This window comes from Oncorhynchus clarkii, chromosome 2 (assembly GCF_045791955.1).
Source record: "Oncorhynchus clarkii lewisi isolate Uvic-CL-2024 chromosome 2, UVic_Ocla_1.0, whole genome shotgun sequence".
NCBI lineage: Eukaryota > Metazoa > Chordata > Actinopteri > Salmoniformes > Salmonidae > Oncorhynchus > Oncorhynchus clarkii.
Genome location: NC_092148.1, coordinates 96632026 through 96654975, shown reverse-complemented (window position 1 = coordinate 96654975; position 22950 = coordinate 96632026). Strand labels below are relative to the sequence as shown.

At 44.2% G+C, this 22950-nt stretch overlaps 1 protein-coding gene across 1 annotated transcript in view; it reads left to right on the top strand.

Annotated features, from left to right (window-relative positions):
- The window catches only part of LOC139376695 (beta-hexosaminidase subunit alpha-like), a 79187-nt gene that overhangs the window by 5221 nt on the left and 51016 nt on the right, over positions 1–22950 (top strand). Inside the window, exons 3-10 of the mRNA XM_071119561.1 lie at positions 6100–6165; positions 6255–6301; positions 6939–7049; positions 9000–9101; positions 17525–17657; positions 19198–19378; positions 22294–22380; positions 22561–22633. Coding sequence (XP_070975662.1) covers positions 6100–6165; positions 6255–6301; positions 6939–7049; positions 9000–9101; positions 17525–17657; positions 19198–19378; positions 22294–22380; positions 22561–22633 — 800 coding nt within the window. The remainder of the gene's footprint in view (positions 1–6099; positions 6166–6254; positions 6302–6938; positions 7050–8999; positions 9102–17524; positions 17658–19197; positions 19379–22293; positions 22381–22560; positions 22634–22950) is intronic.

Sequence of the window (22950 nt, the reverse complement as noted above, 5' to 3'; positions counted from 1 at the left end):
TGCCAGGTCATTCTTTAAAAGTAACTTCCTCACCATCTTAGATAAGCATGCTCCGTTCAAAAAATGCAGAGCTAAGAACAAATCAGCTGGTCTTCACAAGCTGGACCCTCTATGTCTGAAACTATCCGCCGCCATTGTTGCAACCCCTATTACCAGCCTGTTCAACCTCTCTTTCATATCGTATGAGTAAAGCTGCCACATTCATCCCCCTTTTCAAAGGGGGGGGACACCCTGGACCCAAACTGTTACAGACCTATATCCATCCTGCCCTGCCTATCTAAGGTCTTCGAAAGCCTAGTCAACAAACAGATCACTGACCATCTCGAATCCCACCATACCTTCTCCGCTGTGCAATCTAGTTTCCAAGCCGGTCATGGGTGCACCTCAGCCACGCTCAAGGTACTAAAGGATATCATAACCGCCATTGGTAAAAGACAGTACTGTGCAGCCGTCTTCATCGACCTGGCCAAGGCTTTCGACTCTGTCAATCACCATATTCTTATCAGCAGACTCAGTAGCCTCGGTTTTTCTAATGACTGCCTTGCCTGGTTCACCAACTACTTTGCAGACAGTTCAGTGTGTCAAATCGGAGGGCATGTTGTCCGGTCCTCTGGCAGTCTCTATGGGGGTGCCACAGGGTTCAATTCTCGGGCGGACTCTTTTCTCTGTATATATCAATGATGTTGCTCTTGCTGCGGGCGATTCCCTGATCCACCTCTACGCAGACGACACCATTCTGTATACTTCCGGCCCTTCCTTGGACACTGTGCTATCTAACCTCCAAACGAGCTTCCGTGGCCTCCAACTGCTCTTAAACGCTAGTAAAACCAAATGCATGCTTTTCAACCGTTCGCTGCCTGCACCCGCACGCCCGACTAGCATCACCACTCTGGATGGTTCCGACCTAGAATATGTGGACATCTATAAGTACCTAGGTGTCTGGCTAGACTGTAAACTCTCCTTCCAGACTCATATCAAACATCTCCAATCTAAAATAAAATCTAGAGTCGGCTTTCTATTCCGCAACAAAGCCTCCTTCACTCACGCCGCCAAACTTACCCTAGTAAAACTGACTATCCTACCGATCCTCGACTTCGGCGATGTCATCTACAAAATAGCTTCCAAAACTCTGCTCAGCAAACTGGATGCAGTTTATCACAGTGCCATCCGTTTTGTTACTTAAGCACCTTATACCACCCAACACTGCGACCTGTATGCTCTAGTCGGCTGATCCTCGCTACATATTCGTCGCCAGACCCACTGGCTCCAGGTCATCTACAAGTCCATGCAGGTAAAGCTCCGCCTTATCTCAGTTCACTGGTCACGATGGCAACACCCACCCGTAGCATGCGCTCCAGCAGGTGTATCTCTCTGATCATCCCTAAAGCCAACACCTCATTTGGCCGCCTTTCCTTCCAGTTCTCTGCTGACCGTGACTAGAACGAATTGCAAAAATCATTGAAGTTGGAGACTTTTATCTCCCTCACCAACTTTAAACATCTGCTATCTGAGCAGCTAACCGATCGCTGCAGCTGTACATAGTCCATCGGTAAATAGCCTACCCAATTTACCTACCTCATCCCCATACTGTTTTTATTTATTTACTTTTCTGCTCTTTTGCACACCAGTATCTCTACCTGTACATGACCATCTGATCATTTATCACTCCAGTGTTAATCTGCAAAATTTTTATTATTTGCCTACCTCCTCATGCCTTTTGCACACAATGTATATAGACTCTTTTTTTTCTACTGTGTTATTGACTTGTTTATTGTTTACTCCATGTGTAACTCTGTTGTCTGTTCACACTGCTTTGCTTTATCTTGGCCAGGTTGCAGTTGTAAATGAGAACTTGTTCTCAACTAGCCTACCTGGTTAAATAAAGGTGTTCTCAACTAGCCTACCTGGTTAAATAAAGGTGTTCTCAACTAGCCTACCTGGTTAAATAAAGGTGTTCTCAACTAGCCTACCTGGTTAAATAAAGGTGTTCTCAACTAGCCTACCTGGTTAAATAAAGGTGTTCTCAACTAGCCTACCTGGTTAAATAAAGGTGAAATAAAAGATATGTAAAAAATAAATGTTACACGATGGATTTGCATTAGTATACAGTGGGGCAAAAAAGTATTTAGTCAGCCACCAATTGTGCAAGTTCTCCCACTTAAAAAGACGCGAGAGGCCTGTAATTTTCATCATAGGTACACTTCAACTATGACAGACAAAATGAGAAGAAAAATCCAGAAAATCATATTGTAGGATTTTTAATGAATTTATTTGCAAATTATCGAATAATTCCCACTTTCCTTTCAATATTTTACCCAGATTTTTGCATAGAAGTAACAGTCAAAAGTTTGGACACGTACTCATTCCAGGGGTTTTCTTTATTTTTACCTATATTTATCTATATTGCTGAAAAGTTTTGAAGACACAAACTATGAAATAACACATATGGACTCATGTAGTAACCAAAAAAGTGTTAAACAAATTCAAATATTTTTGAGATTCTTCAAAGTAGCCACCCTTTGCCTTGAGGACAGCTGTGCACACTCTTGGCATTCTCTCAACCAGCTTCATGAGGTTGTCACCTGGAATGCATTTCAATTAACAGGTGTGCCTTGTTAAAAGTTCATTTGTGGAATTTCTTTCCTTAATGCGTTTGAACCAATCAGTTGTGTTGTGACAAGGTAGGGGTGGTATACAGAAGATAGCCCTCTTTGGTAAAAGACCAAGTCCATATTATGGCAAGAACAGCTCAAATAAGCAAAGAGAAACAACAGTCCATCATTACTTTAAGACATGAAGGTCAGTCAATCTGGAAAATTTGTGCAGTGGCAAAAACCATCAAGCGCTATGATGAAACTGGCTCTCATGAGGACCGCCACAGGAAAGGAAGACCCAGAGTTACCTCTGCTGTAGAGGATAAGTTCATTAGAGTTACCCGCCTCAGAAATTGCAGCCCAAATAAATGCTTCAGAGTTCAAGTAACAGACATATCTCAACATCAACTGTTCAGAGGAGACTGTGTGAACCAGGCCTTCATGGTCAAATTGCTGCAAAGAAACCACTACTAAAGGACACCAATAAGAAGAAGACTTGCTTGGGCCAAGAAACACGAGCAATGGACTTTAGACCGGTGGAATTCTGTCCTTTTGTCTGAGTCCACATTTCAGTTTAGGTATCAACCTCCGTGTCTTTGTGAGACACAGAGTAAGTGAGCGGATGACCTCCATGTGTGGTTCACACCCTGAAGCATGGAGGAGATGGTGTGGGGGTCCATTGCTGGTGACACTGTCATTTATTTAGAATTCAAGGCACACGTTACCAGCATGGCTACCACAGCATTCTGCAGCGATACGCCATTCCATCTGGTTTTGCAATTAGTGGAACTATCATTTGTTTTTCAACAGGACAATGACCCAACATACCTCCAGGCTGTGTAAAGGCTATTTGACCAAGACGGAGAGTGATTGAGTGCTGCATCAGATGACCTGGCCTCCACAATCACCCGACCTCAACCAAATTGAGATGGACCACAGAGTGAAGGAAAAGCAGCCAACAAGTGCTCAGCATATTTGGGAACTCCTTCAAGACTGTTGGAAAAACATTCCAGATGAAGTTGGTTGAGAGAGTGACAAGATTTTGCAAAGCTGTCATCAAAGCAAAGAGTGTCTACTTTGAAGAATCTAAAATATATTTTGGTTTCTTTAATACTTTTTTTGGTTACTACATGTGTTATTTCATTTTTTAATTTTTTCACTTTTATTTAACCAGGTAGGCCAGTTGAGAACAAGTTCTCATTTGCAACTGCGACCTGACCAAGATAAAGCAAAGCAGTACGACAAAAACAACAACACAGAGTTACACATGGAGTAAACAATAAACAAGCCAATAACACAAACAAGTCAATGACACAGTAGAAAAAAGAAAGTCTATATACAGTGTGTGCAAAAGGCATGAGGAGGTAGGCAATACATAGGCCGTTGGAGCAAATATTACAATTTAGCAGATAGTTAGCATTAGATAGCATTAGTTTTGATGTCCTCACTATTATTCTACAATGTAGAAATAGTAAAAATAAAGAAACTCATGAATGAGTAGGTGTTCAAAAACCTTTGACTGGTATTGTACCTTAAATGAATCTGCTGATGTTATTACTAATATATCCAACATGCTGTAAACTATTGTCTTAGCAATGAATTGTTTATAATTCTCATCATCCAACTATGACTCACTATTGTCATTGGTTGCATTCATTGCACTGTACATAACCTGGTTCAAGCATTCATTCACCCTGAAGAAGGTACAGCGATGGATAGTTTGTATACAGTGTCCGACTCTCCTTATTTATTTTCGTAACCTACACTTTTACTGCCCTTAGTCAGCACCTACTGTTTTGGGGCGTGTGCGCCAGCTCATGCTTTTTATTAGTTAAAACCATCAGAAATACTATTTCAGACATCCTCCAATTGCTACATTTGCACACAAGCCAGGTGTTCCTCTTGCGTGCTCAACTAAAATATATAACAAAATATATAACAATAAACATTATGTAACCAAGTTAAAACAATTCACACAATTAAACAATGATGGTGCACAAATTAGCGGGAGACAGAGCGTATTCTGGAGAGAGACGTACCTATACCCCCACACCCCTTCCCTTCTTCTTGTGTCTCCATATGACGTTGAGAAATAGTGCATTGTGGGTAGTGTAGATGATATCCGGATATAAGTTAATAAATATGCACAAAAATAATGTTTGTAGTTATAGGTAACCAGATTGCTATTACAACTAAGTTACTAACACACACTTACTGTGGTGAGTAAAAACTCATGCTTCTGAAGGATTCAAATTGATTATGGGGGTCTTCTGACGACCCCCTCCATTGATTATGGGGGTCTTCTGAAGACCCCCTCCATTGATTATGGGGGTCTTCTGAAGACCCCCTCCATTGATTATGTTGTTGTTAATTTGCTTACATGCCATTGTACTTATGCTCACCGTATAGCTGAATATTGAGGCCTCTGTCTGTGTCTAGCTCTCTGCCAAAACGCGCAGCCCCGCGTCTGTGAGAAAAGGGACTGAGGGTGATAGAGAGACGGTGTCTGTTTTTCTCTGAAACAAGGGCAGACTTGCATGCCACTGAGACAGGTTCTCAGAAACCTTGTGTTAAGAATAACTTGTTCTTTGAGCTGCACATGCAGGGTTTGACATAGGAGATGGCACCGTAAGGTGTGACCTCGGGGATATAAGATCCAGTCTTTCTTTTGTTCGGGGCAGAACTCTGGAGAGACATCAGTTGTATGTCTGATGTTTGATCTTTGACTTCTGTCTACAGCTGTATTTTGTTTAAGATAGTTCTGATCTATAAGTGCCCATTTTGAGTATTCCTTATTTGTTCAGTAAATAACGGAGCCCAGAAAAGTGGAACCAACACGCCCTACCCTTTAAAACAGGGGTGGCAAACTCATTCCATGGAGGGCGGAGTGTTTGCGGGTTTTTGTTTTTTTAGAACCTAGACAACCAGGTGTGGTGAGTTCCTTACTAATTAGTGACCATAATTAATCAATCAAGTACAAGGGTGGAGCGAAAACCCACAGACACTCAGCCCTCTGTGGAATGAGTTTGACACGTTCTTTAAAATAAAATAAAATGTATCTTTGATAATTAGTGAATTGGTTATGTCTGAACCTGAACGTCGTTAATCATCACATTGAAAACGGAAGAGAGGAAATTGATGAAGTTCACTCACCCACCCCTTGGCTCACCCACCCCTTGACTCACCCATCCCCTCACTCACCCCCTCACTCAAACTCCCCTTTTCACTGAAATTAATGTAGGAACTAAGTTCATTCACTCACCCCCTCACTCAAAGTCCCTCTCACTCACATTGTTCAGAAAGAGTACTGAAATATCCTACTTCAGTAGAAGTACTTCTACTTTAATTAGATTTTTTTCCAGTAGTAGTAAAAATGACTGACTTTGAAAAATACGAGTACTCTGAAAAGTTACTAAATTATAGTAACGTGAGTATTTGTAATTAGTTACTTTACACCTCTGAATACCCATAAGGCTGATTTGAATCTTTCTTTCTTGTGTTATAGACAAGCTGAGTGTGTGTTCGGGCCAGGCAGCACTGAGGGCTGAGACGGTATGGGGAGCACTCAGAGGTAGAAACACAAGTGTTTAGAAATCAGTGATCAATATGATCAATGATGTCCTTTGATGATGTAACCACATGTCCTCTGGTAAATAACAGGTTTGGAGTCATTCAGTCAGCTGGTCTACCAAGATGACTTTGGGGAGGTAAGTCATAACTGAACAGTCAACATTGTGTGTTTTATTTTATTTTACCTTTATTTAACTGGGCAAGTCGGTTAAGAACAAATTCTTATTTTCAATGACAGCCTAGGAACATTGGGCTAACTACCTTGTTCAGGGGCAGCACTACAGATTTTACCTTGTCAGCTCGGGGATTCGATCTTGCAACCTTTCGGTTATGTCCAACGCACTAACCACTAGGCTACCTGCCGCCCAGGTAGCCTACTGTGTGTGTACTTGTACTACTGAATACCAGAAGTCCTCACAAGTAGGGAAAACAACTCACTAGTGAGGACATTGTGGTCGTTCTTCACTTTTAAAAAGGTTATTAGGGTTGGAATTAGGTTTATAATTAGGGTTAAGGATTTTGGTGTTAAGGTTAGGGGTTATAGGATTTTCAATCTGAATCAATTTTTACTCACCAAAGTGTGTGTGTGTGTGTGTGTGTGTGTGTGTGTGTGTGTGTGTGTGTGTGTGTGTGTGTGTGTGTGTGTGTGTGTGTGTGTGTGTGTGTGTGTGTGTGAGAACTGAACAGTCAACATGCTGCCAACAATATGATTTGCAAAAATGGATCAAACTTGATCTGATCATTTCTGTTCTCTATCAATCTGATTTATTTCAGTATTTTGTGAATGAGACTAAGATAGAAGACTTTCCCCGCTTCCAGTTCCGAGGGATATTATTGGATACGTCACGTCACTACCTTCCTTTACACGCTATTCTGAAGACCCTGGTAAAGATATATATATTTACACATACAGCACCAGTCAAAAGTTTGGACACATCTACTCCTTCCAGGGTTTTTCTTTATTTTACTACTTTCTACATTGTAGAATAATAGTGAAGACATCAAACTATGAAATAACACATATGGAATCATGTAGTAACCAAAAAGTGTTAAACAAATCAAAATATATTTTATATTCCTCAAAGTAGCCACCATTTGCCTTGATGACAGCTTTGCACACTCTTAGCATTCTCTCAACCAGCTTCATGAGGTAGTGACATGGAATGCATTTCAATTGACAGGTGTGCCTTGTTAAAAGTTAATTTGTGGAATTTCTTTCCTTAATGAGTTTGAGCCAATCAGTTGTGTTGTGACAAGGTAGAGTTGCTCTAGTCGGCTGGCCCTACGCCATTTGCACACACTGTATATAGACTTTTTTTTTCTATTGTGTTATTGACTGTATGTTTGTTTATTCCATGTGTAACTCCGTTGTTGTTGTTTGTGTCACACTGCTTTGCTTTATCTTGGCCAGGTCGCAGTTGTAAATGAGAACCTGTTCTCAACTAGCTTACCTAGTAAAATAAAATAAAAAAACAGCCCTATTTGGTAAGAGGCCAAGTCCATATTATGGCATGAACAGCTCAAATAAGCAAAGAGAAACGACAGTCCATCATTACTTTCAGACATGAAGTCAGTCATTACAGAACATTTCAAGAACTTTGAAAGTTTCTTTAAGTGCAGTCGCAAAAATCATCAAGCGCTATGATGAAACTGGCTCTCACGAGGACCGCCAAGCAATGGAAGACCCAGAGTTACCTCTGCTGCAGAGGATGAGTTCATTAGAGTTACCAGCCTCAGAAATTGCAGCCCAAATAAATGCTTCACAGAGTTAAAGTAACAGACACATCTTAACATCAACTGTTCAGAGGAGACTGTGTGAATCAGGCCTTCATGGTCAAATTGCTGCAAAGAAACCACTACTAAAGGACACCAATAAGAAGAAGACTTGCTTGGGCCAAGAAACACGAGTAATGGACATTAGACTGGTGGAATTCTGTCCTTTTGGTCTGATGAGATTTTTGGTTCCAACTGCCTTGTCTTTGTGAGACGAAGAGTAGCCGCATGTGTGGTTCCCACCGTGAAGCATGGAGGAGGAGGTGTGATGATGCTTTGCTGGTGACACTGTCTGTGATTTATTTATAATTCAAGACACACTTAATGAGCATGGATACCACATCATTCTGCAGCGATACACCATCCCATCTGGTTTGCGATTAGTGGAACTATAATCTGTTTTTCAACAGGACAATGACCCAACACACCTCCAGGCTGTGTAATGGCTATTTGACCAAGAAGGAGAGTGATGGAGTGCTGCATCAGATGACCTAGCCTCCACAATCACCTGACCTCAACCCAATTGAGATGGTTTGGGATGAGTTGGACCGCAGAGTGAAGGAAAAGCAGCCAACAAGTGCTCAGCATGTGAGAACTCCTTCCAAACTGTTGGAAAAGCATTCCAGGTGAAGCTGGTTGAGAGAATACCAAGAGTGTTGAAAGCTCTCATCAAGGAAAAGGGTGGCTACTTTGAAGAATCTAAAATCTAAAATCTATTTTGATTTGTTTAACACTTTTTTTGGTTACTACATGATTCCATATGTGTTGTTATTTTATAGTTTTGACGTCTTCAATATTATTCTACAATGTATAAAATAGTACAAATAAAGAAAAACCCTTGAATGAGTAGGTGTGTCCAAACTTTTGACTGGTTCTGTATATACATTTGAGTTATAACATTGAGGTCCAGTTTCTCAGCTCACGTTACGCGTTCTAGACTACAAAGCACTTTGAATGGTGAATTTCCATTGAATGATTTTTAGTCCTGGACTAGGCTTAATCTGACTCGGACAGGGTATATATAAATGATACTCACTTCAGATCCTTATCCTTGTTTACTAGGATGCGATGTCCTACAACAAGTTCAATGTGTTCCACTGGCACATCGTGGACGACCCTTCCTTCCCCTACCAGAGTAGCACCTTCCCTGACCTCAGCAGCAAGGTGAGAGGAGAGAACCTGTAATGGAGCTGAACATTTATAATGCCTTATGATGCTATTATAAAACATAAAGGCTTATGACATGTTAAACCAGCAAGGTGAGAGGACTGGAACTGGAGCTCTCTGGCCTGGGATATGGTAAAGCATTAATAATGCATTATGATGTTATAATACAATATAAAGGCACATTATAAACATGCTTATAACCAGTAATAAAGCTGTATAACTACAGGACTTAAGTCAAGTGTTGAAGGAACATGTAGAGTGCAATGTTAAGCTGTCAGGTTCTCTTTTTTAATGTGTTTTATTTCACTTGGAAAGTGGAAGAATCATAATGAGTTGGGTAACATAGATAATTAAGATGTCCTATCTGCATAATATGCTGATGTCAGATACTTATTAGAATGTATCCCTTTGGACTCTGGTGTTGGCAGTTGCACTTCTTCCCTCAGCAGGGGCTCAGTCACCTGGGGCCCGGAGAGGGGAGAGGTCTGGCTTGTCTTTCACATGTTCCTGGTGCTATGCAGAATATCATTCTTAAACCACGTGAAGGGAGGGTGTGATTAATGGGGAACCAATTACTGGATTCCACAATGTCTGTGCGCCAGTCACTCCCTCCTTTGGCCTTGGGGGAGATAAGGTCTGAGACTAGATGTGTGGGGTAGTGTCTGGAGTTGACAATTGATTTATGCCATTGGTCGAGTTGGTGTTTTTGTGCTATGAAGTACCAGGAACGAGATTAGTACCTCTAGCAACCTTTCGCTTTCTGGCCCTTGGCTTTAACCACTAGGCTACCTGCCTCCACTGTAGTTTCCCCTTCCACTTGAGGAAACTGGATAGACACAGGTGGTTCTGATAATGAGTTGCTGAAAAGATGTTCTGCAGCTGAACCGTTAACTGTAAGCCTGGTCCCAATTCTGTTTCACAATTCTATAAGGATTTGGCAGTTGAACAGAAACAGATAGGTTTTGTTCAGCTGATGTTGTGATTGGCTCTTTGTCCCAGGGTGCTTTACCTTACCTGCGTGTGCCTCTCAATGTCTGTGTGTGTAACGTTTGGAGTCAGGAAGCCGGTGCAGAAGGTGAGTTTAATAGACCTGAACAAGGCAACAAAACAGGAGACGCGTACTGAACGTGAACAAAACCAATACTGCCTGATGACTGAGGCTACTGAGGGATAAATAAAGGGAAGGTAATCAAGGTGATGATGAAGTCCAGGCGTGCGTAATGATTGGGAGCAGAGGTGTGACCGACCGGCTCAAAACGGTCTTATTTAGCAACATTTCAAATTGTGTTTTTTTTTATACCTTGGATAAAACTAGAGACTCAGAGCTACAATGGTATATCATACACTCCATTTTTGAGGACCAATGGGAAAGTAGTTCTGCTTTGAAAGTTGATAAACGTGTAAACTCACCTTTGAGAAAATGTCCCTTGAATATTTTTGTAAACCTCCTGGAGAGCTCTCCTTTGTCTACACCCATTCAGCATTGTTCACACCCTCTTAAACCAGCCCCACCCATTCAGCATTGTTCACAACCTCTTAAACCAGCCCCACCCATCTCTTTAAGGATCCACATGTGAGGTCATGTGCTAAACAGTGAGTAGTGTTGTAAAGATGAAGACTAAAAGTGGTAGTAGCCTACAATAAGGAAACATTCCAGGTAAACTGAGTGTCCAGATATAAATATGTTATAAATATTAGATGACTCTTAACCAGACACACTTGTCTAAACTGATGGGTCACGTGAAAGAAATGCTGTAACCCCCAGCTACAGAAGGTGTAAGTGGTACAGCCAAATGGCTACTTGCATAGTAGCAATATAAAGAAAATGATATACAGTATGTACAATATCAGTGATAGATGAGGTAGTTATATGCATACTGTTAGGTTCTTATTTTTCATGGTAAATAACCACTAGAGAAGCTTTAACCAAGTTTAATTCTGCCCAAAGGTTCTGTAATTCAGACATTTGTCTCATCCAGATATTTATGTCCCACTTAAGACACTACTCCTTCTCTCCAATCCTTATGATTTAACAGGAAAAGAGTAACAAGATCCCAAACCCTTATTACTCCCTTCAGGTGACCTGTCCTCACCTCCTGACCTCAACCCCTCCTTCACCTAATCCACAGATGTCCATCTGTCTCCCCTGTATCAACACGGTGCTCTGCTCCCGTCCCCCCAACACATTCCACAGCTATCTGTCCTCCCACAGAGACATAAAACCCAGTCTCTTTCATTTCCTATCATTCATTTACTATCTCCATGTTCAAAGTTTAGCCAATTCCAACAATACAATCAGGGTTAAAGTGGCTGAGCAGCAGGATAAAAAAATAAATAGATAGTAGCAGCAACGCATGGCGTGTGTGTTAGCAGAGAGTCATTTGAATAGAGGCACTGCAGATAGTGCTGATGACTGGTCCGTCCGAACCACGCATGAACAAGGGAATCTATATTCGGAGAGTCTGTTTCTGTCCTGCCCTTGACTTTGGTGCAGGGCTTGTGATGTCCATAGCCTCTTCGTCGCAAAACTCCCTGATCTTCTCAAAAAGATACGTTTGTCAAGCTGTGTCCAGTCCAGGTGGTGCCTGTACAGGCAGACCATCTATGGGAGGAAGGATGTCAGCGTTGTGCAGCAGCTGAAACCTGGTCCCTACTGAGTCTGAACCTGGTGACAACAACACTAGGCTCCAGAGCATCGAAGCTGTAAAACAGGAAATAACAAAATAATTGAGAAGATATTACAACCTTGCATAACAAGGATAAGAAGAATGACCTCATACAATGCAAGGAAAATTATATTCACCTGAAGTGCTGGTCCTGCTTCATTAGGTGTTGTTGCCAGCCATAGCTTTCCACCAGCACCGTACCATCCTCCAGTCCAACCAGCTGAGGGATGTTGATCCCTGTCACAGTGCTGTCCTTCACAACACCTGCAATCTCAGACACAGTGTTCACTCTGGTCTTTTTGAAGCGCTGCTCGATGAGGCCGAAGCACCAGTAGGGGGCAAACTTGGTGTGGCCTGTGATCAGGAAGTGAAGGTCCAGACTGTGGTGGAGCTTGTGCATGGTCCACCAGGTACAGTACCAGAGCACAAACGTGTTCTGGGTTTGGCCACTGCAGTTGTGAGGAGTTAAAAAGTCGATGGGACCAGGCTACATAGGGTCAGAAGGATAGTAGATGGGACCTGGCTACATAGGGTCAGAAGGATAGTAGATGGGACCTGGCTACATAGGGTCAGAAGGATAGTAGATGGACCTGGCTACATAGGGTCAGAAGGATTGTAGATGGACCTGCCTACATCGGGTCAGGAGGATAGTAGATGGACCTGCCTACATCGGGTCAGGAGGATAGTAGATGGACCTGCCTACATCGGGTCAGGAGGATAGTAGATGGACCTGCCTACATCGGGTCAGGAGGATAGTAGATGGACCTGCCTACATCGGGTCAGGAGGATAGTAGATGGACCTGGGTCAGGAGGATAGTAGATGGACCTGCCTACATAGGGTCAGAAGGATAGTAGATGGACCTGCCTACATAGGGTCAGAAGGATAGTAGATGTGCCTGGCTACATAGGGTCAGAAGGATAGTAGATGGGCCTGGCTACATAGGGTCAGAAGGATAGTAGATGGACCTGGCTACATAGGGTCAGAAGGATAGTAGATGGACCTGGCTACATAGGGTCAGAAGGATAGTAGATGGGACCTGGCCTCATAGGGTCAGAAGGATAGTAGATGGACCTGCCTACATAGGGTCAGGAGGATAGTAGATGGACCTGGCTACATAGGGTCTGGAGGATAGTAGATGGGACCTGGCTACATAGGGTCAAAAGGATAGTAGATGGGAGCTGGCTACATAGGGTCAGAAGGATAGTAGATGGGAGCTGGCTACATCGGGTCAGGAGGATAGTAGATGGACCTGCCTACATCGGGTCAGGAGGATAGTAGATGGACCTGGCTACATAGGGTCAGAAGGATAGTAGATGGGAGCTGGCTACATAGGGTCAGGAGGATAGTAGATGGGACCTGGCTACATAGGGTCAGGAGGATAGTAGATGGACCTGCCTACATCGGGTCAGGAGGATAGTAGATGGACCTGCCTACATCGGGTCAGGAGGATAGTAGATGGACCTGGCTACATCGGGTCAGGAGGATAGTAGATGGACCTGCCTACATCGGGTCAGGAGGATAGTAGATGGACCTGCCTACATAGGGTCAGAAGGATAGTAGATGGACCTGCCTACATCGGGTCAGGAGGATAGTAGATGGACCTGCCTACATCGGGTCAGGAGGATAGTAGATGGACCTGCCTACATCGGGTCAGGAGGATAGTAGATGGACCTGGGTCAGGAGGATAGTAGATGGACCTGCCTACATAGGGTCAGGAGGATAGTAGATGGACCTGCCTACATAGGGTCAGAAGGATAGTAGATGGGCCTGGCTACATAGGGTCAGAAGGATAGTAGATGGACCTGGCTACATAGGGTCAGAAGGATAGTAGATGGGACCTGGCCTCATAGGGTCAGAAGGATAGTAGATGGACCTGCCTACATAGGGTCTTGTTTGGGCCAGCTCTCTTTCTGATGGGAGGTATTAGACCATTCTCCTTGTATGAGGAGAGTCAGGTGTGTTCTACAGGTCTTTCTGATGGGAGGCATTAGACCATTCTCCTTGTATGAGGAGAGTCAGGTGTGTTCTACAGGTCTTTCTGATGGGAGGCATTAGACCATTCTCCTTGTATGAGGAGAGTCAGGTGTGTTCTACAGGTCTTTCTGATGGGAGGCATTAGACCATTCTCCTTGTATGAGGAGAGTCAGGTGTGTTCTACAGGTCTTTCTGATGGGAGGCATTAGACCATTCTCCTTGTATGACTGGTGAGGAGAGTCAGGTGTGTTCTACAGGTCTTTCTGATGGGAGGTATTAGACCATTCTCCTTGTATGAGGAGAGTCAGGTGTGTTCTACAGGTCTTTCTGATGGGAGGCATTAGACCATTCTCCTTGTATGAGGAGAGTCAGGTGTGTTCTACAGGTCTTTCTGATGGGAGGCATTAGACCATTCTCCTTGTATGAGGAGAGTCAGGTGTGTTCTACAGGTCTTTCTGATGGGAGGCATTAGACCATTCTCCTTGTATGACTGGTGAGGATAGTCAGGTGTGTTCTACAGGTCTTTCTGATGGGAGGCATTAGACCATTCTCCTTGTGTGACTGGTGAAGGGGAGTCAGGTGTGTTCTACTGATGCTGATAGACACAATCCAGATACAAATATTTTGGCTTATTATACAGTAGATAGCCGTAATCACCGTCAGACACACTTGGCTAACTTGATGAGTCGTGTAATCATCTGTTCAGACATACTACCTAAACAGTGAACCTTAATCCTAATCCATAGAGTACTAGCAATTCAAACCGATTGTCATAGCTAGTTAAAGTTAGTCTACATTAGGCTATAACTAGCAATGTGAAATGGCATTCTGAGATAACATTACTACACACAGATCATAAACGTATTGTTAGCTAGCAAGCCAGCCAACAGTAAACTTTAATTTGCGATAAAAACAACTTTGGCAAAATTAGAAATGCATAATATCTGAAACTATAGCTAGACTCTTACCCGTATACAGTTGAAGTCGGAAGTTTACATACACTTGTTAACAAACTATAGTTTTGGCAAGTCGGTTAGGACATCTACTTCGTGCATGACACAAGTAATCTTTCAAACAATTGTTTACAGACAGATTATTTCACTTATAATTCACTGTATCACAATTCCAGTGGGTCAGAAGTTTACATACACTAAGTTGGCTGTGCCTTTAAACAGCTTGGAAAATTCCAGAAAATGTCATGGCTTTAGAAGCTTCTTATAGGCGAATTAACATAATTTGAGTCATTTGGATGTGTACCTGTGGGTGTATTTCAAGGCCTACCTTCAAACTCAGTGCCTCTTTGCTTGACATCATGGGAAAATCTAAATAAATCTGCCAAGACCTCAGAATAGAAATTGTAGACCTCCACGAGTCTGATTCATCCTTGGGATCAATTTCCAAACGCCTGAAGTTCCCACGTTCATCTGTATAAACAATAGTACGCAAGTATAAACACCATGGGACCACGCAGCCGTCATACCGCTCAGGAAGGAGACGCATTCTGTCTCCTAGAGATGAACGTACCTTGGTGCGAAAAGTGCAAATCAATCTCAGAACAACAGCAAAGGACCTTGGAAACAGTACAAGAGTATCTATATCCACAGTAAAATGAGTCCTATATCAACATAACCTGAAAGGCCGCTCAGCAAGGAAGAAGCCACTACTCCAACAATATCCTCTGGTCTGATGAAACAAAAATATAACTGTTTGGCCATAATGACCATTGTTATGTTTGGAGGAAAAAGGGGGAGGCTTGCAAAATGAAGAACACCATCCCAACTGTGAAGCACGGGGGTGGCAGCATCATGTTGTGGGGGTGCTTTGCTGCAGGAGGGTCTGGTGCACTTCACGAAATAGATGGCATCATGAGGCAGGAAAATGATGTGGATATATTGAAGCAACATCTCAAGACATCAGTCTTGCTTAAGTTAATGCTTGGTCCCAAATGGGTCTTCCAAATGGACAATGACCCCAAGCATACTTCCAAAGTTGTGGCAAAATGGCTTAAGGACCAGAAAGTCAAGGTATTGGAGTGGCCATCACAAAGCCCTGACCTTTAAATCCTATAGAAAATGTGTGGGCAGAACTGAAATAGCGTGTGCGAGCGAGGAGGACAACATACCTGACTCAGTTACACCAATCCAAACTCATCGCTTGGCATGTTCAGCCCACTCATTGTCTCAGCTAATCATGGCTAGTGGGAAGGTTACTGACTTTTTCTGTGGCTTAACCAACTAAGCTCGTAATTTATCATTTTATTAATATTTACAGATGGCATAAACCATTATTAAGGCACATGAAAGTTCACATGTTCGAGAAGGAAAACTTTTATACAAAAATAAAATACTTCCACGTTCAAACCGCCCTCCTACCGCTAGGCTACCTGCCTCCCTCTTCCCGCTAGGCTACCTGCCTCCCTCTTCCCGCTAGGCTACCTGCCTCCCTCTTCCCGCTAGGCTACCTGCCTCCCTCTTCCCGCTAGGCTACCTGCCTCCCTCTTCCCGCTAGGCTACCTGCCTCCCTCTTCCCGCTAGGCTACCTGCCGCCCTCGTACTGCTAGGCTACCTGCCGCCCTCAACAATATTCTATTACCGCTAGGCTACCTGCTTACCGCTATGCTACCTGCCGCCCACCTACCGCTAGACTACCTGCCGCCCTCAACAATATTATTTTACCGCTAGGCTACCTGCCGCCCTCCTACCGCTAGGCTACCTGCCTCCCTCTTACCTCTAGGCTACCTGCCGCCCTCTTACCTCTAGGCTACCTGTCTCCCGCTTACCGCTAGGCTACCTCTCTCCCGCTTACCGCTAGGCTACCTGCCGCCCTCTTACCGCTAGGCTACCTGCCGCCCTCTTACCGCTAGGCTACCTGCCGCCCTCTTACCGCTAGGCTACCTGCCGCCCTCTTACCGCTAGGCTACCTGCCGCCCTCTTACCGCTAGGCTACCTGCCGCCCTCTTACCGCTAGGCTACCTGCCGCCCTCTTACCGCTAGGCTACCTGCCGCCCTCTTTCCGCTAGGCTACCTGCCGCCCTCTTACCGCTAGGCTACCTGCCTCCCTCTTACCGCTAGTCTACCTGCCGCCCTCTTACCGCTAGGCTACCTGCTTTCCTCTTACCGCTAGGCTACCTGCTTTCCTCTTACCGCTAGGCTACCTGCCTCGCTCTTACCGCTAGGCTACCTGCCTCGCTCTTACCGCTAGGCTACCTGCCTCCCTCTTACCGCTAGGCTACCTGCCTCCCTCTTACCTCTAGGCTACCTGCTTACCGCTAGGCTACCTGCCTCCCTCTTACCACTAGGCTACCTGCCACCATCTTACCGCTAGGCTACCTGCCGCCCTCCTACCGCTAGGCTACCTGCCGCCCTCTTACCGCTAGGCTACCTGCCGCCCTCCTACCGCTAGTCTACCTGCCGCCCTCTTACCGCTAGGCTACCTGCCGCCCTCCTACCGCTAGGCTACCTGCCGCCCTCTTACCGCTAGGCTACCTGCCGCCCTCCTACCGCTAGTCTACCTGCCGCCCTCTTACCGCTAGGCTACCTGCCGCCCTCTTACCTCTAGGCTACCTGCCACCATCTTACCGCTAGGCTACCTGCCGCCCTCCTACCGCTAGGCTACCTGCCGCCCTCTTACTGCTAGGCTACCTGCCGCCCTCCTACCGCTAGGCTACCTGCCGCCCTCAACAATATTCTATTACTGCTAGGTTACCTGCCTCCTTCAATATTCTATTGTCATCTGATGTTGTGCTTGGCTGATATTCTGCTCGGCTCTGTTTGTCCTAGGGGGCGTTCCATCCGTCGACCCATGTGTACACCCAGATAGACGTGAAGAGGGTTATCGCCCACGCCAGACTCAGAGGCATTAGGGTCCTGGCTGAATTTGACTCCCCGGGACACACCCAGTCATGGGGCAAAGGTAACACACACACCCACAGTCATGGGGCAAAGGTAGCACACACACCCTCAGTCATGGGGCAAAGGTCACACACACACACACACCCTCAGTCATGGGGCAAAGGTCACAACACACCCTCAGTCATGGGGCAAAGGTAACACACACACCCACAGTCATGGGGCAAAGGTAGCACACACGCCCTTAGTCATGGGGAAAAGGTCACACACACACACACACACACCCTCAGTCATGGGGCAAAGGTCACACACACACACCCTCAGTCATGGGGCAAAGGTCACACACACACACCCTCAGTCATGGGGCAAAGGAAAATCGCACACACCCTCAGTCATGGGGCAAAGGTAACACACACACACCCTCAGTCATAGGGCAAAGGTAACGCACACACAAACAGTCATGGGGCAAAGGTAACACACACACACACAGTCATGGGGCAAAGGTAACACACACACACCCTCAGTCATGGGGCAAAGGTAACACACACACACACAGTCATGGGGCAAAGGTAACACACACACGCACATTAATGGGGCAAAGGTAACACACACACACACACAGTCATGGGGCAACGGTAACACACACGTGCACACACACAGTCATGGGGCAAAGGTAACACACATGCATACACCCAGTCATGGGGCAAAGGTAACACACGCATACACCCAGTCATGGGGCAAAGGTAACACACACATACACAGTCATGGGGCAAAGATAACACACACACACACCCTCAGTCATGGGCAAAGGTAACACACACCCAGTCATGGACTCTGCTTCTTTTTAAAATTGTTGTTTATTTATTTTACCTTTATTTAACCAGGTAGGCTAGTTAAGAACAAGTTCTCATTTACAACTGTGACCTGGCCAAGATAAAGCAAAGCAGTGTGACACAGACAACAATGCAGAGTTACACATGGAGTAAAAAATTAACAAGTCAATAACACAGTAGAAAAATATCAAATAAAAAAAAGAGTCTATATACATTGTGTGCAAAAGGCATGAGGAGGTAGGCGAATAATTACAATTTAGAAGATTAACACTGGAGTGATAATTTATCAGATGGTCATGTACAGGTAGAGATACTGGTGTGCAAAAGAGCAGAAAAGAATTGGGTGGGCTATTTACCGATGGACTATGAATTGCTAACTAGATTCATAACATCTTAGGTTCTATGACAGAGGTTATAATGTCTTATATAGCCATTATAAAGGTTTTATAAGCGCACTCCCCAGGACAGCCCAGTCTCCTGACCCATCTCTCCCCACCCATAACCCCGACCCCTCTCTCCTCAAGACAGCCCGGTCTCCTGACCCATCTCTCCCCACCCATAACCCCCTGACCCCTCTCTCCTCAGGACAGCCCGGTCTCCTGACCCATCTTTCCCCACCCATAACACCCTGACCCCTCTCTCCTCAGGACAGCCCGGTCTCCTGACACATCTCTCCCCACCCATAACCCCCTGACCCCTCTCTCCTCAGGACAGCCCGGTCTCCTGACCCATCTCTCCCCACCCATAACCCCCTGACCCCTCTCTCCTCAGGACAGCCCGGTCTCCTGACCCCCTGCTATAAGGGCACAGTTCCCTCTGGGACGTTCGGTCCAGTGAACCCAGCCAACTCCTCCAGCTACCAGTTCATGACCCGCCTGTTTAAAGAGGTCACCTCAGTGTTTCCTGACTCTTACGTCCATCTGGGAGGGGACGAGGTAGACTTCACCTGCTGGTAGGTTGATAAGGCTATACAAACTTGATTAACTGTTGACATTTTTTTGAATAGTGAAAGTGTGTATATATATAAAAAAGTAGTGTATCTCTTGATGCTGTGAGGACATAATTGTTGCTACTGTTCCGTTTGTTTTGTCGAGAGATGTGAAGAGGGTTGTCCGTTACAGTACATCTACTTTGTATGGTCTAACTTCCAATGTGTCAATACACACTGACTATACGAAACATTTGTATTGGTATTTATCAGGGATCACCATTAGTTCATGCCAATGCAGCAGCTACTCTTCCTGTGGTCCAAACACATTGAGGCACTTTCTTTACACATAACACAAAATATAAAACAGTACATCATGTAACAATATTACACCACTACATTATCAGAATGTACAGTACGTGTGTGTGTGTGCTAGCACTTAAGAGCCCTGCTCTTTCCATGACAGACTGACCAGGTGAAAGCTATGATCCCTTATTGATGTCACTTGTTAAATCCACTTCAATCAGTGTAGATGAAGGGGAGGAGACGGGTTAAAGAAGGATTTTTAAGGCTTGAGACAATTGAGACATGGATTGTATATTTGTGCCATTCAGAGGGTGAATGGGCAAGACTAGATATTTCAGTGCCTTTGAACGGGGTATGGTGGTAGGTACCTTTGAACGGGGTATGGTAGTAGGTACCTTTGAACAGGGTATGGTGGTAGGTGTCTTTGAACGGGGTATGGTGGTAGGTGTCTTTGAACGGGGTATGGTAGTAAGGACCTTTGAACAGGGTATGGTGGTAGGTGTCTTTGAACGGGGTATGGTGGTAGGTGTCTTTGAACAGGGTATGGTAGTAGGTGTCTTTGAACGGGGTATGGCGGTAGGTGTCTTTGAACGGGGTATGGTGGTAGGTGTCTTTGAACGGGGTATGGTAGTAGGTGTCTGAACGGGGTATGGTAGTAGGTGTCTTTGAACGGGGTATGGTAGTAGGTGTCTTTGAACAGGGTATGGTAGTAGGTGCCTTTGAACAGGGTATGGTAGTAGGTGTCTTTGAACAGGGTATGGTAGTAGGTGTCTTTGAACGGGGTATGGTGGTAGGTACCTTTGAACGGGGTATGGTAGTAGGTGCCTTTGAACAGGGGTATGGTAGTAGGTGTCTTTGAACAGGGGTATGGTAGTAGGTGTCTTTGAACGGGGTATGGTAGTAGGTGCCTTTGAACGGGGTATGGTAGTAGGTGTCTTTGAACAGGGGTATGGTAGTAGGTGTCTTTGAACAGGGTATGGTAGTGCCAGGCGCACCGGTTTGAGTATCTCAGAACTTGATTTGCTGGGTTTTTCATGCTCAAGAGTTTCCCATGTGTATTAATTTTAAGAATCGTCCACCACCTAAAAGAACACCCAGCCAACTTGAGAACAACTGTGAGAAGCATTGGAGTCAGCATGGGCCTACATCCCTTTCGAACGCTTTTGACACCTTGCTGAGTCCATGCCCCGACACATTGAGGCTGTTCTGAGGGCAGGAAGGGGGGGGGGGGGACAGGAAGGGTTAATTCTCGGTGTATGTCCATATAATAAAGCGGCACATTGAATACATAACCGTCAGATGTACTATAGCTTGAATACATAACCGTCAGATGTACTATAGCTTGAATACATAACCGTCAGATGTACTATAGCTTGAATAGATAACCGTCAGATGTACTATAGCTTGAATACATAACCTTCAGATGTACTATAGCTTGAATACATAACCATCAGATGTATTGTACTATAGCTTGAATACATAACCGTCAGATGTACTATAGCTTGAATACATAACCGTCAGATGTATTGTAGCTTGAATACATAACCGTCAGATGTACTATAGCTTGAATACATAACCGTCAGATGTATTGTAGCTTGAATACATAACCGTCAGATGTACTATAGTTTGAATACATAACCATCAGATGTATTGTACTATAGCTTGAATACATAACTGTCAGATGTACTATAGCTTGAATACATAACCGTCAGATGTACTATAGCTTGAATACATAACCGTCAGATGTACTATAGCTTGAATACATAACCGTCAGATGTACTATAGCTTGAATACATAACCGTCAGATGTACTATAGCTTGAATACATAACCGTCAGATGTATTGTAGCTTGAATACATAACCGTCAGATGTACTATAGCTTGAATACATAACCGTCAGATGTACTATAGCTTGAATACATAACCGTCAGATGTACTATAGCTTGAATACATAACCGTCAGATGTACTATAGCTTGAATACATAACCGTCAGATGTATTGTAGCTTGAATACATAACCGTCAGATGTACTATAGCTTGAATACATTACCGTCAGATGTACTATAGCTTGAATACATAACTGTCAGATGTACTATAGCTTGAATACATAACCGTCAGATGTACTATAGCTTGAATACATAACCGTCAGATGTACTATAGCTTGAATACATAACCGTCAGATGTACTATAGCTTGAATACATAACCGGCAGATGTACTATAGCTTGAATACATAACCTTCAGATGTACTATAGCTTGAATACATAACCATCAGATGTATTGTACTATAGCTTGAATACATAACCATCAGATGTATTGTACTTTAGCTTGATTACATAACCGTCAGATGTACTATAGCTTGAATACATAACCGTCAGATGTACTATAGCTTGAATACATAACCGTCAGATGTATTGTACTTTAGCTTGCACAAACTTCCAAGGGTGTATTCATTCTGCTGTGTCTGTTGCAAATGTTTTGTGAAAAGGCAAACGGAAATAAACAGGGAGGGACTTACCTGAATTTGTCCAATAGAAACTCTTGTTTTAGTTCCTTTTTTGCAACAGAATCGGCAGAATAAATACACCCCAGTACTTGACCCGAGAATGATCATATTGTAATGTGTTGTTTCTCACAGGAAGTCCAACCCTGATGTCCGAGGCTTCATGCTGAAGATGGGGTTTGGAACTGACTACACAAAACTGGAATCCTACTACATGGAAAAGTTAGTGGACAAAAAAGGACCAAAATTGAGACCTGTATGGTGCAGAAATACACCTAAAAAATGGACACAATTTATTTCCAAGATAATGAAATGAAAATAGGACGTAGTGGTGGGCTGCTCTGGGACTGGCTCGGTTTAAGTTGGGGATGCTACAGAGGTCTGTGTGTTTGTATCTTCCAGTATGGTGAACATTACTAAGGGACTCAACAAGACAGCCATAGTCTGGCAGGACGTGTTTGACTACCATGAAAAAGTAAGTATAATGTAAACACCCAGATCATATGGTCTGTACCTGTATCACCCTAATGTAAACACCCAGACACTTTCCAATTACACATGATTTGACTAGGGACCTCTGTGCCGGGTCCTCTCACTGTGATATTACCTAGATCCTTCTATTTTGATAAAACATCAGAGGCTGTCTCTAGACTGAGGGTGGTCTTCATGCAGCAGGCTGTTTCTCCTGCTGCGCCAGAGCAGGGTTCTCCAGATTGGTTGTGTTTCAGCTGTGTTGCAGCTCTCTGTCAGTGGTGGAGGTGTGGAAGGGAGGGTGCTACCTGTGTGAGGTCC